The sequence below is a fragment of the Motacilla alba genome, chromosome 4, assembly GCF_015832195.1.
Source record: "Motacilla alba alba isolate MOTALB_02 chromosome 4, Motacilla_alba_V1.0_pri, whole genome shotgun sequence".
Lineage (NCBI taxonomy): Eukaryota > Metazoa > Chordata > Aves > Passeriformes > Motacillidae > Motacilla > Motacilla alba.
In genome coordinates this window covers 26,298,135-26,318,360 of record NC_052019.1, presented here as the reverse complement: position 1 = coordinate 26,318,360, position 20,226 = coordinate 26,298,135, and the positions used below count along the sequence as shown (strand labels likewise).

The following is a 20,226-nucleotide window of genomic DNA, read 5'->3' as shown; positions in this document are numbered from 1 at the left end:
TGTGCATTTAGAGATGGAGTCAAGTAGAGTTTGTGGATTGGGAGGGGAGGAGGGGAATAGATGATGTGCCAGTAGATAGTAGATGATGTTCAGTAATACCTGGCATAGGTCTTGCCTCTTCATAAAAATGAATTCAGGTTAATATAGACTGAAGTTTGTCATCTATTCCAGAATAACTCCATACATAGGTTTATCTTGATTTCTCAGATTTTTAGGGCTGATTAGGCTTTTGTTTATTGCAGATGGCTTCCTTATGATAGATGCATACCTCTGAATTCCTTGAAGCTTTGTCTTTTTCCATCTTAGGATCTGAAAGAATCTGTACTCCAGATGAGAATTTATTTATGTCACTTTTTCAGAAGAGGTAATACTGAATTAAGGCAGGGCTCAGTTGAAATCCAGGAATCAAACAGCCGTGTTTTGAGGATGGCCCAGCTACCAGCACATGCCAGACAAGTGCCAAACACCGTAGATTTGCTTCTGGGTGGAGCAGTGCTTGGACTTACTGTGTATGTGATTTAGCACTCACTGCCCAGACACAGAGGGTGCCAACCCCTCCTGGATTTCAGAATGTTCCTTCTTGGCTCCCACATGCTTTTGACCACTGCAGCTTTGTAATTTACTGCTTCAAGTCTGCAGTTGCACTTACTGTTAGGTGTAGTGGATAGTTAGAAAATTCTTCTCCAAGGTATGTATTCAAATGAAAACATAACATCTGACCACACTGAAGTCCCAGGAAAGTTGGGTCCATGGCAAAACTTGTATGTCAAGAGCAGGGTGGGGTACCAAAGTCCACAGAAGTGTAGTTTCTTATAGCACAGCCTGGAAAAAAGTTTCTTGGAGCTTAAGTAATTCATGCTTAATGATTGTGATCTGTGGCGGATCAGTGTAAGCATAAAAATGACAGTTTATTAGATGCTTGTTAGTGTTTCTGAGACTGACAAAGAACAACTAAAAATAGAACCAGACCCTCTGAAGTCTTGTATGAAGTACACCAGGAGATAAAGCTTTCAGTTTCTGTGTTCCTAAAACATGGTTTTGCTGTTGTGTCTCTTCGTAGTATGTTGGATTTCTATTTTATTTACTTATTATGAATCAATTTAAAGGGTAAATTATTGGCTGTGGTGCCTATTTACCATGACTAGTCTGTGTGAAGTTACTGTAGTAACAACCAAGAATAAAAGTCTGCAAACTTGACTCCTCGGATTACAAGAGATTTGATGTTTCAATGTACATCATGAACTGACCCTCAGGTTTTCACTGGGGGATCTTTTAGGTGATCACAGAACAAGGGGCAGGGTACTGGTGTTACAGGAGACCTCCTGGATGGATCTGAGCAATTGCTACCACCAGGAGAAAGACTGTTCTTCTTTCCTCCCACACCTCCCTCCCCATCCGAGAGCAGAGTGCTCCTCCTGTTTGCCTTGCAGTATTCCCACCTCTCACCTGATCCTGCTGCTGAGTTCCCAGCTAAGCCAAAGCAGAAAATTAGCATGTAGAAGTTTCATCCACAGGTGAAACTATGATGTGTCAGTGAACTGCCACTTGTGGGCAGTGAGGGTGGCAGTTTGATGGTACAATTAGTCACTGGCCTGAGTGGCAGAGAACTGCACAACAGATCTAAATGCCAGCCCTGGTGTTGCATGATGTGGATGTCAGCAAGTCAATGGAATCTGGGCTTTGAACCCCCTGCTCATGTACAAAATCAGACCCAAGGATAAAGCCTAAAATTTAGGGGAAGTGTTTGACTTTGTGCTTTGTATCATTTCTACCCATACCAAGGGATGGATGCTCTCATCCTCTTATCATACTGGCACTTGGAAATATCTAATCATAAGGCTTTTCAAGTGCTAAAAGGCTGCTATCATGAATCCCTAAGAAAAAAACTATAGACAATTAATAAATTCACTGTCTGAGCAGCAAATAAATGACATCACCATCTGCTGACTACTGAGAATGTGAATATTGAATGATGTGCCACAGGAGTATGTCTGGTCCTAACTTACAACACTATGGAGGCAATCTGACACAACCTTCCTTCTGTTTTTCAGACTATTGGCGAGTCAGAAATGCCCAGTGTTTTGAACCAATTATTGCCAATGATCAAGTCTTACAACGAAAGGACAAAAGATGATTATGCCTGTGAGGACTTCCTTGTTTTGCTGATATACATATATTCTGTGGTTGGAGAAATCAAATGTGGAAAAGAGCTTGACACAGCTGAAGAAAAGGTGAAAAAGGCCCTTGTCAAAGCAATTTGTGATGAGCCAGAGCCATCTCCTTTGTTGCAGAAAATTACAGGTAAGATTCTGCTTTTGTGGTGAGAAATTGGATGTCTGGGAACATGTCAGCTGGGAGAAGGGTATAAAAATGGCTTGACTTGTCTGTGGTGCTGAGAGTACATGAGTAAGCACAAGGATTTCCTGTAGATTTGTTCCATCTCCTGTGTTCATATATGCCAAATGCTGACAGGCTGTCCTTGAAGAGTGCTGAGTCTGATGAAAGCTCTACAAGTTGTTCTTTTTGTTAAAGGTTTGCTAAGTTTGTGTGTTTTCATAAGGTAATCTTTTCCACAATTTCTTTCATTGATTGGTGTAAAGTTGACCCTGGGAAGTCAGAATTAATCCTAGAAACATGTTCAGTGAACCACAGTTGCTTTGTGAATATGAGGAGCTGGCTTGTCTGGCACAAAAGAAGAAATGTGTCTAAAACCAACATTGAGCATTTTGCTGAAACAACATGAACATAAGCCTTTAAAAATAGCATGGTAAGCCTTTTTTTTTTAGATGAGCACTCATAGAATAGGAAAGCCCTAACCTCTTGGTGCTGGTATCACATTTTAGAAAAAAAAAACCTGCTAAAAACTTAATTTTAAATGAATGAGCTGTGGCTCAGGGGTGGCCTAGCATGGCAGAGGGGATCTCACTTTCTGCTATCCATTTCCTCAGTATTCAGTAATATTGAGACCAGGTCATCTTTGAGGTGGGGAACATATGAACATAAATCAAGATGTTGAGAGGAGCTTACAATTGAGAGTGTTTACCAAGAATGGGCCTAGGTGGGGAGCCTCAAGGGAGGTGGAATAATACTGCTGTTGGTTATTCTGGTACTATTCCCTATGGACACTTCTAATTCAAAATACAGGTGTGGTCTCACTGGTCTGCTGTTGCTTTGAGTGTAAAATACCGTAATAGTTAAAGGACTTAGTGTAGGAATGGGGTCAGTCATATTTGCACTGTGGTGTTATTTTAATACTCCTGGCCACAGTGCCCACAGTGTTCCAGGCTTCTTGTAAGCTTTTGCCTTCCTGTTTTTCAGTATGTACTGTACATCTGGTCCACCAAATGGTGCTTCCCTCACAACTTCAGTGGTGTCTTCTAGTAGATGGGATGTGGTAATTTCTAAATCTCTGGTTTCATATTTTTCTGTTTCTCCAATAATCAAAGAAGTTTTAAATCACAGTTTTGTCTGTTTCTCTTCATTGTGCTTAATGTAAGTATGTGAAGATTTTAAGTCTCTAAAACTTCAGCCAAGTACCAAAGAGAAGCTGAGGAGAAACCTAGTACAGGTAGTTTTAGACTAAGCTCATCATTATTATGTGATGAAATTAATTGCATGGCACAAAGCCAGAGTCTTTGCATCCTTATATTTCTGTATCTGTGTTTTAGCACAAACATATCTGTGCAATCTACACAAGTAGGTGACAGTATTGCATATTTTTTGCATACTCATTGCTTGATACTTTTTTGATTCTTCAGCATTTTTTGGTTTTACATCTGATTTATTTCAAGTTATTCATGGGAGAGGGCAAAGGAAAATAACATCTATTGTCATAACCAGAAATAAATGTCATGTTGGCAGCAAAGTATCACATGAAATTTCTAGAAATACTCCATAGGTAGAGGTAATTTTCAAGCCTTTATTTATCAAACTATTTGCTTTGTCAGTGCTAGTGGGATTTGCTGAATTTACAATTTGCTGTATTTGCAGTACAGTTGAATTAGGAAGACTTAAAACTTGACCAGCCTTAGACCTACTCTTCCTTGATCTCTATTTTGCCAGGCTTGTGTTCTATGACCTGCTGCCCTCTGAACCTTAGGCAGCTTGCTTGCTACTCGAGAGGCAAAGCAAGTCAGAACTGAAGGACCATCCACAAGCATTCCTTCAAAGGCACAGCAGCACTGTCTTTGTAGCAGGGCTGAAAGTCAGGGAATAGAGGGCAGTGATGGTTTCTCCTTTTTGTACAGTTGTAGATACAGTGCCAAGACATATTCTGCTACCAGCAGAACATCTATGAACTACAGACTGACTATTCCTTTTAGCAGATGCAGGTTGGCATATTTTCACAAAGTCAACACAGCTCTGCAAGTTAGCAACAGCCACGAGTCTGGACAGATCATGTTCCAGACCTACAGTGTTCTGCCCTCATTTCACTTTTAAGTCAGAAACAAGAAAGCCTTTTTTTTTTTTTTTTTTTTTTTTGTTCTTAAGGGGCCACAAAAGTTAATTAGACTAAAATAAATTTCAATGATACTTAGAATCATTCATTCATGATCCCAACAAAGTAAAATACTCATGGTCTTTTATTTTCACCTGTCCATCAAGGTAAGTAATAGGAAGAATGTTAAATGAGATGTATCAGGAGAGAAAACTGAGGCAGTTATTGGGTGGACTTGAGAGACGCTGCCTGCTGGCTCATTCCTCACCTCTATGGTGAAGTTTCAAACCCTGCTGGCAGTCCATGATTGGACAGCTTGAGTTATAGCAAGAGATAGCAAAATTTACTGTTGCCTTTTAAAAAAAGGCACACAGAAGTAATAACAGGTAGGCTGCAAATCCAAGCACTTCAAAGTTGAGAAATGCCAGTAAATAATTTTCCCGTTTAACCATCATTTGACTCCTGTGTGCATTGTAGTCCTCATTTCACGATTATATAGTATAATTTCTGTGAGCCATGGCTGCTTTCCCTGCATGGGCTGAACACCACAGAGAGCTAGAACAATATAGCTTCAGTTATTCTTCACATGAGGAAGAAGTACTAATAAAGTAAGTGAGACTCTTATGATATTCAGCAAGTAACTTTGTCTGGCTCTCTGTTTGCCGTTGATGAAGTGGACTGGTGCTCTCAGCTTTGTGACTCATTTTGGAACTTGAAGCAGAAAGTAATTAAATTACATTTTGAGGTATTAGTGATTACATGTCTTTGAACAGAGGGGATTTTGTGCTCTGCTTCCTGATACACCTGGTGCCTGATGTTTTTAGCTTGGGCCCAACACTGTACTAAGGCTCTGTGGTTGATTTAAATTGAAATTTAAATTAAAACCTGTATCTTGACTGTGACTCTGAACTGCTGCCTCAGCCTTTTGCTTTCTTCTTTTCTGCAAAGCATGGAAGTTGTGCAGTCTTAACAAGTACACATTTTTCTTGGTTTTATTTCTTGTTCCCATAGAGTCACTTGAGAAATACAAAGCAAAACCTTTTAAAAGCTTTAGAAGACTTGCCTTTTGGGATCAAATTATCACTCAAAGTATTAGTCAGGTTTATATGAGTTATCTTATATTCCTATTATACTTGTTAAATGTAAACTAATTGATGCATGCATGAGTCTATGCCTATAGAAAATCTCCAGTTATGTGTCTCACAGAGCTAGTGCAAATCTCTCCCAAAAGAGGCAGCCCACAGGTGCGCAGGGGATATTTGTGCTATTTGTTGTTTCCTAGTGAAACTGGACTAGTATTTGCAGCAGTGCAAAGAAAGCAATTGTCAGAGACAGGGCCTGTCTGTCCCACTGGGCACACTAGGGTTCCCTGAGGCTCTCTAGGTTACAGCCCTCTGCAGAATACGTTAAAGCACTTGCACAAGCTTATATTGTGTAAGAAGCACAAGCCCTTCCAATTTGCTGGCTGTTGAGCGTTAGGATACTCAACCTTACTGTTGCCTGAACATATGTTTTCCCAAATATTTGTACAATAGCATTCTGCCTTTATGTAACACCTTGTTTCATTGAAGCACTAAAAAATATCCTGGAACTGGTAAGTAAAATGAAAATGGAGTGCATTAGTCACACACACTGAGTTTTAAGAAATATGACACTAATTTTTGCATGCATAATAATATAAAAGTACATTAGCAGTGTCTTGTTTGATGGAACTGTTAAATAATAAGTGTAGTGCTAGAGTATCCTAATGCCTTGGGTAATAAAACTGAATGTAACAGTTCCAAGATTTCTCCTGGGTGTAATTTATCTCAAACATATGTTCTTCATCACTGATTCCAGCAGAATGTTACAAATTGGAGGGGAGAAAGAACAGACCAGAGCATAATGGAAAACGATGCTTTTCCCAGAATGCTCAGTTGGGAGCTTGAGGGGTGGGGCTTTTTGGCAGCTATTTGAAAATAAACCCGCTGCAAAATAGCATATTTATTTCATCATCTTATCTGTTCATCTAGTTTTCTAAATGTCTGTGTAGAGCTCTGTGCAAATGCAAACGTCTGCAAAAGTAATGCTAATTGAGCCACAAAGCAATAAAGGCCTATTTTTTCAGCTGTGCCATTCTCTTTTTCATCTACAAGTCTCTGTGGGAGCTTTGTAGAGGAGATCTGCCTTCCATGGTGTGTTCTGAGGACTCCCAGCCCAGCTCCAGCACAGGCAGCTGGCTGTGCTGTCCAAGTGCAGTAACTTTCACCTGGTAGGGCTGTATCAGTTGCATCCTCTTGAGCACAGGTGTAATATGAATAAAATTCCTCTTTTGTGCAGGGAACTTCTGGAATTTTTAATCACAAAGTGGTTTTCTGAACCTTTCTCTTGCTTTTTCTAAATTCTGTCTGTTATATAATGTGGAAGGGAAAAGCAAACTGAGAAATCGTTCAGTAAAGACCAAAGTTTAAATGCAGGGTTTTTTTAATGTCTAGAGTCTTGCATAAAGGAAATACAAGCTGTCTGAAGTCTGCACTGTACCCTTTTTGACCTGTGTGAAAATCTAGGGACTGGGAATCATAAGTCTCTTTATTTGTTTGGAGATACATCTGAATCTTTGGTTGTGGGAGGAGAGGCTGGATGCTATTTCTCCCTCTTTTCTCAAAGATTTAGGTTACATTTGAAAGAACAGAATAAAGATGATGGGCCAGGGGAGGGTTCCTTGCCCATGGCAGAGGGGTTGGAGCTAGAGGGTGCCTTCCAACTCAAATCACTCTGTGATTCTGTGGAGCGTAGGCGTTGCCATATTGGACTAGACACTTCTCAACTGATTCTGCTTGTCCTCAGCACATGATTTTTTGGGGAAGATGTTTCATATTAATGAATTACATGCTAATGCCAGTGTGGCCTAAGTGTCATTAATCCTAAAGTCACTCCTGATTTTGCAATAAATGTTGGCATTCCTAGACAGGGACGGCCAGTTCTCTCAGAGGACAGACAAGTGCACTTTTTTTTTGGTTCTGGTCTTCACTTCACTTCTGGTTTGGAGCAACAATTTCCCAAACCTGGCCATATTATGGGTGGGTGGGTTGGTATGAAATTGGCTGAAGTTATACTGTATCCCCTTTAGACTAAATGTGCCACTTGTTTGTGTGGGAGAGAGTTTTCCCAGCTTCACAGTAGAGGTATAGCTCAGGTATCTGGTAGTGATGTTTTTATTCGTACAGAAAAATAAACCATTGTTTAACACATAAAATCCAAGAGTGAATTCTGAGTGATTTTAAAGTTTCCATGCTTTTACAGAAAACAAGTGTTTTCTGTAAAGTTAACAAAGTTTGCACTAGCCCATTGGGAGGATAGCCCACCCCCTTCCTTGCATCTTAGCTTATTTCCAAGTATTCTCTGAGTTTTGCAGCAGAACTGATGGGAAAAAATAGTCATGACTTGAAAAAAATTGAAACATATTATGGCAACAAGTAGACAAATTAGAGAAAGGGTTAATCTGGTGTTTCTGTGTAGTGTAGGTGTTTATGTTGGGAGCTACAACTGGTTGTATTTATCCAAAATAAAATAAGAAAATCTGCAACCAAGTTGTTGCTTGCTATCATTTAGGGAAATACAGAAAAATAAAAAATTAATCTTATCCTTTCTGAGTTTGCAAAGATTACATAATTCAAGAAATTAAAAGTTTTTGTTTTGAAGATTTAGAGAAGTCCTAATGAGCTGTGCTGTCTGCAAGCCTTCTCAAGACCTTTCATTTTGCCCCTTCACACTTCAGGAGCTCTGCATTTGCATTGTCTGCACAAAAAACCAAGAGCCATGTGTAAGCAATGCTGGATCCTTCTGGGGTGTTCCTGCATGTCTGGGTAGAATACTCAGGTTTAAAAATTGATCCATGATTCTAGGTGCGTGGAAATTGCTGCCAGTAGATTTAGCAAATAGGCATCTGCTATTTTGCTACCAAAACAAAGCTTTTTAAGTGTTGTGGTTTAACCCCTGCCAGTCCCATGCAGCCCCTGCTTACTCAGTCCTCCCCCATGGGATGGGGAAGAGAATCAGAAGACTAAAAGGGAGAAAACTTGTGGGTTGACATAAAGACTGTTTAACAGGCAAAGCAAAAGCTGTGTGCACAAGCAAAGCAAACCAAGGAATTCATTCACCACTTCCCATGTGCAGCCATCCCCAGAAAAGCAGGGTCCATCATCTGTAACAATGACTTGGGAAGAAAAATGCCGTCCTTCCAAATGTCTCAGCCCTCCCTTCCTCCGTCTTCCCCCGCCTCTATGTGCTGAGCATGACTCCACATGGTCTGAAATACTCCTTTGGTCAGTTGGAGTCAGCTGTCCTGGCTGTGTCCCCCTCCCAGCTCCTTGTGCTCCTGCTGGGGTGAGGTGAGGAGCAAAAAAGGCCTTGAACCCTGTGTAAGCACTGCTCATCTGTAACTAAAATATCCATCTCTTATCAACCCTATTTTCAGCACAAATCCAAACCAGACTCATACCAAATACTATGATGAAAATTAACTGTATCTCAGTCCGAACCAGCGCAATAAGCTAAATGGTTCATGTTAAAATTTCATAAAGGTATTAAGAGAATACCTTAACACAACAAATTGATAAACATTTTGAAGGTCCAACTAGGCTTCTCTCAGAAATACTGATTAGCTTCTTCTAGTCCTTGAATATGTAGAGTCATACTCATGCCTAATATTAGTGGGACATCTTTACACTCTGAAATGGGAAGACCTCTTTCCACCAGGTTAGTCTGACTATGTGCATGATTGTAGGCTGCATTGTTTGGGTAATCTCTGTTCTGTTTCCTGCAAGTCCTGCAGCTCTGTAGTGAAGACAAATGCCAGAAATGTCACAGAGTATGATTCGTGTAGAGCTGTCTATACCTATCTGCTGTGATAGAGAGAGGAGCTGCAAATGCTGGTGTGCTGTGGCTGTGCAAACATCAGGCATTAATACTCCCGCTAGAGAAAATCCAGATCATTTTCAGCCCAATTCTGAAGTGAAAGTTGGATGTTCAGGAAGCTTCTTTTCCTGTTGCCCCAGCTGATTTTATAGACACCTAAAATACCCCTCTCTGACTGTGTGTAAAATAGCCTCCTGGTATCTCTATTTCTCAGTGTGGTTTGGACATGATCCAGGGGGAAGCACTTGTGGTCCAGCAGCCCCAGATGGTGTTGGATCTGACATTCACCCTGCCAGGAGCACTGGGAAGACACGAGCAAAGCTGCTGTCTGGCCAGCTGAGGGGGGTGCCTGGGGAGCGCCTGCGCTTTAATTAATCCTGAGATGCTGCCACTGCTGCAGCACTTCAGTCCTTTGCTTCATGGTAACAGAGCCATTGAGCAAAAAAAGGCCACTTCACATGTCCCAAGATATTTATCTGATTTACACAACAGTCAGAAGGATTTGTGAGGATTTTTGTGATCTCTGCAAAAACAAGGAGAAATTGGGTATGCACTGAAGCAATTACCTGCTCTGCTTTAGCCAATGCACGTATCCTAAAATTTATCAGCTCTCCTTAGGATCCTTGAGCTCTCTGAGACCACAGTACCTTTCTGCTGTGACCTTTCTAAAGGGTTTTGCCATTTCTGTTAAAAATCTGTGAATCACAAGTGGAGGATGAGTGAGCCAAATCAATTGAGCCAAATCAATTGCAGGTTTTTGCTTGGGTGGATTCCTGGTATATTTTTCAGCTGGGAAACATAGAAGGGTTTCTAGTGAATTGTTTGAAAGACAAATTGCAGTAGTTTTCTGGATTAATTTATATCTAAATTTGCATAGACTTATTTTTTTAGAGGTTTAAAAATCTCAGGCATAGATTAAATATCACTGTTAAAAAGCTATGGTCCTAAAGATGAAAAATCTGGCTGCTTTCTACATGTGCAGGTATATTTTGTTTGGATTTCATGATATACATTAAAATCTATGGTAGAAGACAATCCCAATGGAAGGCCAGTGGCATCGGGGATTTTTTTCTTAACCTTTCATATGTTGTCTGTTTATTTTGTCTTAAACACCTGCTCTCAGTTGGTTCCAAACTGGATAGTAATTTTCATTGATGTGTTTATAACATGAAGTCTTTTTTTCTTTTTTTAACATGAGACATATGCCTGCAGCTCTGCAGGCCACTGTCTCACTGCCAACTTAGCAGACAGCCAACTGCAACAGGAAACTGATATCCTGCAATTTTCTTTAATGATTTATATTCTTTTTCAGCATGCAGTTTCAATGGCATGTAGAAGATGCTTCTAATACCAAATATATCTTTGCTTCAAGCATAAAATGAAAACTGAAGCATCTTCAGAATTAGGCAACTTTTTAGAAGGTACTTTTGTATGTATGTGGCATAGTTAAATTATTTTTTTTATTCTTTTCATACAAATCACTTCCTTGTCAAACCTTCAAGTTTTGACGTCACATTGTAAAATTGTGAGTAAATTCTTGCTGTTTTGCAGAGCACACCCAGCCTGGGAAACCAAAAATTGTGAAATATTAAATAACTGTCAAAACAAAAAGAAAGATTTGCTAGTCATCACATATGACAGAAAACTAGTGAGATTGTTTTAGGGCTGTTTTTCTTTTGTATACAGACACAAATGTTAAGGCATTTGCTGTAGACTGCAAAATTTCACTTGGTTCATTAGAGTGCTTTCTTGTAAGAATTTCTAAGTATTCTATTCTAATTCTTGTGAATTTTCTGTCTGTTTTAAATGCATTATGTGTTCTGGATCTGGTGGCACAAGGACAGACAGCATTACCTCTGCAGAGGCAAGAAGGAATAATTGCCATCTTTAGATATTTCTAATTATTTTATTCAGCTCAGTGGTGGTGGTAATTCTCTTGAAACCATGAGATTTTATCAGAGGTGAATGCTGTTCTTTAAATTTTGGACAGTCAGCATATGTCATCTTAACAATCTCGACATATTTTAATGAAAATGCAATATGTTGAAATCCAGTTTTTCAAGAAGGAGGCAAGCCCCCAGATAGAATGGAGTTGCACAGTTCTGCTATGCTACAGTGTTAAACCAAAGAAATCTTTTTGAATAATGGACAATAACCACACAATCTTCTATCTTGCAACACCTTTGCTGTGTTGGTCATCTTACCATCTCAACAGAAGAAACAGGACTAGAAAAATAACATTTAAAAGAATTTCTAGAATTTAATAAATAGCTCAGGGATTTATAGTTTAAACATGCATCACTTGCCCATGCAGTTCACTCAGCATACCCTGATTTTCCTCTTTTCATCTCAAGATTTTGAAGACTCATGTATTTTGGCTCTGGAGATCTGTTAAACTGCTCATTTTAGTCAAGATAATTTACTTTCTTACATACTTTCACATATACGCAGTATTTTAACTGTTAGGTTCTGCTTCTGTATAAATTGGTGTGAAAACATATATTTCTCCTTGTGTTTGCAACAGTCCTAAGATGAAATTTAGGGGGTGGATCAAGCTGTTTTGGTGTTGTGTATAGATCAATTCTGACTTAAGAGGATAAGCAGGAATAAATATTTTCATTGATCTGTCAACCTTGCCTAATGAAATTTTTTTCCACATAAAAATTAAATACCTTCTTTATAAATGTTGTAGTGCTACCATTATTTGCATATTCAATAATGTCCAAATATTGTCCTGTATTACAGAAATTCAAAAACTCTACCTTATTAAATCAGTACTTTGTCACAAGTCTCTTCATGTGTACTCAAGCTCTAGTGAGAAAGAACTAAGAAGCAGATCTTTCATGGTCCTAAATTTTAAATCAACATGGAGAAGGCACTCTTACAGTCCTTTCTCCCTATTTGTTCTTGTTTAGTTTTAAATTTTATAGTTGAGTAAATGTCACCTCTGGTGGTTAAAGTTCAGGTCAAGTTACATTTTGCTGTGACCCTTCTGCTCTCTTTTGCAGACTCTGGGACTGTGGTCTGTCGAGACAGGAAAGCTCACAGATCATAGCCTAAGGATTTTTTTCCCCCTCCCCTTTCACAGATATAATTTTGTCAGGCAAGGAAAGTAATGTTTGTAAAATTGGACTGAGGAAGTTTTCTTAATTGAGAGTTTGGTGTAAATAACAGAATGATGTTTGTGTGGTACACAATTTTAAAAAGCCAAATGCATCACTAAGGCTAGTTTAGTACCAGATGTCTCATTCTCTCTTACTTTCCCACTTTATTCATTAAAATAAACATTCTGGAAGTAGTTGCCTGATGAGAGGTGGCAACAGCCAGTCACAACCTATTAGACAAATTTACCTAGGGAAAAACAATACAAATAAGGAATTTTATTTGCCTGGCTTTGTGTTAAAGTGGGGAATGTGTGGATATAATGTGTGAATGTTCCTTACTGATTCAAATCTCCTTCAGGCTTTTGTTTCTGGTGCTGTCTGTGCATGTTTGTTCTACAGATCTGTGTACACCATGTGTATTGATGTAGCCACCAAGACCTTAAAAAATAACACAGAGAGAGAGAGAGAGGTAGAATGAGTTATAAAAGACTCTTTGGGGACTGCTTATAGCCACAGAGAGGGGCTGCTGCCAGTTCACCAAGCTGCACTTCTAGATGACATCTTCTTTCCCAGGCTGTTACTGAATATCAGCATGTCTGTACCAGAAGGTTCCCCAGAGATATGTCAGGATCCCAGAGAGAATTCTGACTTTCTTCTCTTAAAATGTTGAGCAATTGGAGAATATAATAGAAATGGCAGAAGCACTCTTGTGTTATCTTTATTAGACTGGAGGGTGCAAAAGAGAAAAGCCTAACAAAATTTTGGAAAAACCTATGCCTCCAATAGCCTTGCCTAACAGCAGGTGAGACCTGGGAGTCAGAGGAAGTGAAACAAATTATTCAGTTTCTTCATCTTTTGCACCTTTCTGTCATCGTCTCCATACTCTGCCCACATTCCTGAAAATCCTGTGCACTAAGAAGAAATGGCAGAAGAAGTAGTAGGGGCTAATTGATTGCTTCTGCATCTTAATGTTGCTCATGCTGAGGAACTGTAATTCTGGCATTTGTTAACTTTTGAGCACTTGCCTTCACAAGCTCACTGTTGTTCTTTTGATGCTTTCAACATAATTTCTGAAGTAAGCAAACAAAATTCTTAAAAGCTGAAACAACATTTTGACTGTAGAGAATGATATTTTACTGGCAAGTTCAAATAATTTGTCTGCACATCACAGCTGTCTGCTGCTTGAACTAGTGAACTGATCAGTGCAATAGCAGGTTGTTTTTCTTCTCTTCCAAAGGGACCAGATGTTTACCAGCAGGTAAATATACCACCTAGGCTTTGCAGGTATTTGACAGCAAAAGAGTCCTGAGGCTAATGAAGAATTAATTCAATTTGTGATTTTCTGCCTATCTTCTTTTAGCTTCTTCTGTGGCTTCATGCCACAATTCTTTTCCTCCACCAACCATCTCATATTCTTCCCTGTCCATCTGTTTTTACATCTGCCCCCATTTCCAGCCAGCTGCCTCTGTCTCTGTCACCCATATGTATCCAGCCATTAGCTCCTTGTTGCACTTGCCTTTTTGTTTACCTTCTCCTAAAGTTTGCCGTTGGTTTCCCCAGACTCCCACCTGCAGGCTGTCTTGTACCTTTGCTGCATCCATGTCGGTGAAGTATCTTCTCAGTCTTTGTTATTCCGAATTTCAGGTCAGACATTTATTGTGAGGAGACTTCCATGACCAGTTGCTATCTGCAGGTGAAAATGCCATGTTCTTACTATCTCACTCATGTTCCCCAGGATAAGCTACTTAGGACAGTTCCATCCACAACCGGTTACGAAATTAACTTTTAAAAAGAAAAAAAATCAATAAAATTAAACAAAGATATGCACCTTTCTTTTTTTTTTTTAATAACTTTCTAAAACTCTCTGTGTTAACAGCATCCTACATTCAGCTCCCAAAACATTTACTTGTATTGACCAGGGATGAAAGTGAAGAATATTGGGTTTGTTCCTGTCACCTTAACTTCAAGGCAGATTTAAAACAGGAACTTTGTCTGTCTGTCTGTTTGTCTGTCTGCCTTTCTACAGCTCACAGAAAGAGCTTTTTTAGGGTATGGCTGATCTTGTTTAGTTAGGTGTCCTGAACCAGCTTTGGAAGTACCTGTCCCTCCATTTCCAAGGAAGAGCTATGGGAACCATTCTTCACTGAGCTGGTTTTGTACTTACAGAGAGGGGATCCCTGCCTGGCTTATGGTTTGTGTGCCAGGGACCACAGCAGGATGGTGATAGTGAGTGCCCAGTCTGTTCCTGGGACTTTCATCAACAAAGGTCAGGTTGGAAAGTTTGGATGTTCCTTTGTTTCTGTTCATAATTATTCATTTTGGCTTTTTTCTTTTGTTTGCATTCTGTAAAACCATTTTGCTTCAGAAATACTCTTATACTGGAAGTTTATCTTATATTGGAAGTGCATCTCCTTTTACCAACACTGTCCTTGTCCAAAGGTCTGGATATTTTACTTTGAGTTCATGGCCCCTAAGTGATGCTTATGATGGTTCCTTCTCAGTTCTTTGGCTTAGACAGGAAATATGAATTTGTCTGGCATGTATTTGAGAAAGAAGAATATGTATACATGGTAATATATACTCATTTATAAGTTTTATGAGACATTCTTTGTTACTTTTGCTTGTATTTGTCATGCCAGTTTACCATCTTCTCCCTCAACACAGTGTTTCTGGCAGGTAGACAGGAACTGGAAGTGCCTTTGATTTTTTAGTGAGTGGGACTTTCTGCAGTTTTCAATGCACATGTCCCTTCCTTAATTAACTCTCTCGATGGCCCTGAGTTTAAGGTGCCACCTTGGGAGTTGCCTGTGCAAATAATTTCTTCCAATCTCTTATTTATATTGGTGGATGGGCTGGTTTAATTTGTTTTTCCTTGTAGCAGTTGTGATTGTTTGATTTAATATCTATTTGATTCTAGTATATTTTGCTAGTATCTCTTTCCTGGTTTTCTGGAGATAAACTGCAATGACTCATAAAGCACTTATTCCCAGAGATAGCTTCAGCAATTGAAGGGAAACCATGAATACTTCAGGCAAAAGAACTAGATATTAAACATAGATGGTATGAAGGTCACTGGTTTTTGTTATTTTTCCCCCTCCCTAAGTAGATGAAGTTCTCTTGAAACAGACTGCAGAAATACCAATTAGTGTGCTTCATTCTGAAATGTAATCAAATTTAAAATGTAAAAAATCCCTTTCGGCTACAGTATAATCAGGCCCCTAATTATGAAAGGCATATGCTCCCCTCCATCTTTCTTCCCTCCACCCATGTAGATAATTGTCCTTCTTGAATGATTTCTTCTTTGCAGAAATCTTTGTGATGTTCTACTCCAGGTTTGCTCAAAGCGACGCTGTTATCTGGTGCATTAGGTTTGTGTTGTTGGATTCTCGCACGATAATGTTCAATACAGTTGCTCTGATTACTTGCTATTTCGTCTGTCATCTGTGTTTTGGAATATCTCAAAGCTTGTCAGTCTTCCGCTGGGGATTACATCATGTTGGGGGTCTCAACTGCTCTGAAACAAAAGCATACTTCAGTGGTAAAATATGTACGCCCGGACAGCTGGCAGTCTTTCAAGGCCCCAGAGCTGACACAGAGTTAATCTCAGAGAAATACCCCCCTCCCTCCCTCCAACCCCCCTACTTTTTTAACTTCCCCTTCTTAATGTAGGGATTTCTTTATGGATAGTAAATAGCGGCATAAAATATGTTTGTTTGATTTTTTCACAGCAGTTGCAGGATTTATTCTGGCGGTGATTTTGGTTTCTGCATGGTCTTTTGACTGTTTTGACAATTGTCTATTTGAATTAATAACTGTTTCTTTAGTTGTAAGCCTGATATATTTTTGAAACATGCAAGTCTCTCAGTTATTAGTTTGCCTTTTCTTTTAGGGGCAGACTTCTGAGGAGAAAGTTGCTTGCACCTTCCAAGCTACTTTGTCCTGTATCAACCTTTAACAACAAATTGGTCTCACAGACTGTACACCCCATAAGCACCACTGATGTTGTAAGGACTTCATAAGGGTAAAACTGAAGGGAAACTGGTCGCACTAGGCTGAATTTGATCCCAGTACCCACTGTATAAAATGGCTTGAGAGCTGTTGCAAGAAGGTGCTGTAAAAAATAGCAATGCGAAATTGGACCAAGAAATTGCCATGACCAAATTCTCCCTGTGTATAGTTAGCCTAGATTTTCATTGTATTCCTACTCCTTTGTTGGGTTTAAAAGATATATGCTGCATTTCAGTTCTGGGAAAATCTGACTGCCAGATTACCAACTCTCAGCTTTTTTTTGGGTAGACTGATTCCATACTCATGCCTTGGTGGGTACTCTTTTGGTACCAGCTTCTGCTTTCATAAGAAAACCCTGCTTTGGGAGCTACTGCTTTTAGAGACACTGCCTGAATATCCCTCTCTTAGACTCACTATATCAGGATGTAGCCAAAATAAAAACATCTGCAGAATATTCTCAGCTTTAACAGAGTGTATTTTTTATTTTTCTAAACTACTATTTAATAAATTATTTTTATTTTATCTCCCTAACATTAAAAATATGCCTTTTCATTTTAAAGAGAATTTAGGCATAGAGTATGAGTAACTCATATGAACTAACAAATAACAAATAAAAGATGTAAATGAGCTAATATTACTAATTGATATTAATTGGCATATAACACCAATAAATAAGTTGCTATTGTTAGGAATCTAGATGTTAATCTATTTCTATATTTGATTCACCAGAAAATTTGTGTGAGTTTCTGCTTGATTTTTTGATAGATTTTTATTTAATTTGAAAAGATTTCCTAGTGGAAGAGTTTGAGAAGCGGAGAAATTATGCTTTAGTTTCACATAAGATGCAGGCATCTCTGGTATGACAGATAAGTTTTTCTTTATGTAGAAAAGTATTTAAATAAATGGAAAGCAAATATGAAAATGTTCTTGGAATTTTTTAAAGACTGAGACTTTCCAAAGACATCCCTTAATAAGATTTTGTGTCTCCTTTTAACTTAATACAGATGAGTAAACTCCATGTTCCTCTTAATTTTAGTGGAATTTGATTTTAATTTGTCTTTTTTTTTTCTTGTCTTGCCACAACTTTCTAAAGTTTGTGATTTGATGGGCTTTGCAATCTTTGCAAAGCATATCAGAAGAGCAGTTTGTAAGCAACTGAGTGAAATTGTGTCAGCTCTTGATGCTGTTGTTTAACTCTATGGCAAATCTCATTTCCCATTGGTTTTGCGTGCAAGTCATGCAGTCAAGTGTCTGCTATGCAGGTTGTGCAAATTAAAAGCTTATTGAAGAGCATGTATAGTTACTGATGGCAGCTGTCCACAGGGTCCTTAACACTGAGCTGAAAATTTATCTTTTGATTTGAATGGTTCTCACCCCTAAAAGCATTAGAAAGTCTCAAGAGCATTGCTATTTTTAACTAAATAGGGCTTATGTCTTTGAGTTTACTTAGGCATCAGCCCAAAGATCATTGAAGTCAATATGAATTCTGCACTTACATCAGCATGCTCTAGGTCATGCCCTTAATAAACTGCTGTGTTTGCTTGTCAAACCAGAAGAGATCACAGCATAAAAACTGGTGTGGTGTAAACCATTGATAGCCTGAAGTACTAATTCTATCTCCAGTCAACCGCTCAAGAAAAACAGAGATAAACACCCCTCAAGAAAAGCTGGGCTGTTTGTTGCATGAGAGTTACCTTTCACCTAAGCCTGGTGAAAACATCTTGGCATTTCCACCCTGTGCCGACACCAGTGTGAGTGAGGAAAGGTTGGGGTGGGCAATAAAAAACGCTGTGTAAGATTTTGGGGCATGAGTGTTTAATCATTAAGCAAACTCTGGCTCATCTGTGAAGTTAAAGAAGTATTTTGATCTTTGTTTTGAAAGTCTTTTGATCATGATAGGACGATTATATGTATAATGCAGATGTTTGAAAAGATGTGATGAAGATGTTAGTAGCAATTAAGAAGCCCTATGTCAGGAACCATGAAAACATACTTGGATTAGAAAGTTCAGTAACCTAAAAATTTGAAATTCAGGTAAATTGTACTGTATTCTACTGTTTCACAATAAGGAGAAAAAGAGAAAGACAAGAAAGATAGTATGCAACATTATTCTATTGGTGTTCAGAGGAAAACATGAAATGAAGAAAAATCAAAAGGCTGTATCAAAAGGCCCTTTCATGTCATTACATTATAACTGAGTAATCCTGTGGGCTTAAAAATAGCTTTATAATAAAAGAAAGGGAAGAAAAATACTCTAAAATTAAAAATATCCCAGACAAGCAATGAATTTAGGATAAAGAAGTGTGCAATAGGAAAAAAACAAACAAAAAACCTGATTTAGGAGCTTAATTTTAAGGCAAGCATCTTCATCATTCTCTCTGAAAAAGATTAGAGAAGCAGAATATTTTCTGCATTAAATGAGGTTAATTCTGGGCAGATCCTTACTGAATGGCACAGGAGGAATAGTCATAGAAGGGGAAAAACATTGTTAGATAGAAAATTGCAGTCTGAATTGAGAGTTGACAAAAATAGAAAATCTGAATACAAAGTCTGAATTGAGAAGTGACAAAAAGTCCTTCAATCATAGGTCTGAAAATGCAAACCCTTGTACTTGTTTTTGTTTAGCAGATGTGTTAACCTTACTGGAAACCTTAATGATAATACACCTTTTTTTCTGTGTGAGGCTGAATTTCATCTTTGTGGCAAGAAAAAGCACAAGCTACTGAATTGTGATAATAGTATGAAAATATTTCATTTAATTTTAGTTTATTTAAAAGAAATTATTTTATTTATTTTATTTTTAAAATAGCTTTTTTTTTGGAGGTATGAAAATAAAATTGAAAGAAATTTATATCATTATGCTAAAATGTTGTCTGCTTTCCAGTTTTGTTCCATACTAAATTATTCCCTTGACTGGATAGAAAATATTTATACATCCCATTGTATGATGTATCAGCCTCTGTGTTTGTGTCTGGGTTTGTAAAAGCAGAGCTGCTGTTGAAGGGTGGAAATAATAATGATGGCTTATGCCTGTGGTCAGTGCTCCTGCCTCCATTGGGTACATTTTTTCCAGCATGTGTCAAATACTGTATATAAGTTGCAGCAGTGGCTGAGGAAAGGGCTGCTAAGAGGCTCTTTGGGCAAAGGCTTTCAGTTACACTTAATGCAGTTCAGTAGCAGAGGTGCCTTGGTATTATTAGTGGTTAATTGTTCATATTAAGTGCCTGAGGTTATTTTTTGATGGTGGCAGAATCTCCAAAGATGTTTGTCACTACTCGCCCAGGAGTGAGGACTAGTTAGATTGGTGCTCCTCACCCCTGAGAGTCAAGTCCATGTGATTTCTTCAGGTTGCTGTATGGTCCAGCTGATGGAGTAGCTTCTTTGGACACAATTCACCAGGTACTTTGAAAAGATTATCACTGAAGGAACTTCGGTACAATTTTCCATCACTATGAGCAAAGTGCTCCCTTGCAATCCCAGCTCAGGTAGAAATTCTCTGATATTTTGCAGATGGACCCAGAGGGGATCTCAGCTCAGGTTTCTGACGCAGCATAAAGCCATAAAGCCCTTGGGAGGGCACCATGCATCACTGAGGGCATCTGAAGTTCAGATTTATTTAAAGAAGAAGCTGAGCTCTAGAATCTGTGCTTTCCCTCACCTTGTCTGTGTTGGATGGAGGGCAGGGCAAGTGCTGGTGAATGAAATGGAGAGGTGCACACCGTGAATGCTGGCTCTGTTCCTAAACCCTGTTTATCAAAGAGGAAGGTACTTATTAGCACA

At 38.8% G+C, this 20,226-nt stretch overlaps 1 protein-coding gene across 1 annotated transcript in view; it reads left to right on the top strand.

Moving 5' to 3' along the window:
- The window catches only part of SCFD2 (sec1 family domain containing 2), a 187,524-nt gene that overhangs the window by 77,116 nt on the left and 90,182 nt on the right, over nucleotides 1–20,226 (top strand). The window contains exon 5 of the mRNA XM_038136779.1: nucleotides 2,052–2,301. Coding sequence (XP_037992707.1) covers nucleotides 2,052–2,301 — 250 coding nt within the window. The remainder of the gene's footprint in view (nucleotides 1–2,051; nucleotides 2,302–20,226) is intronic.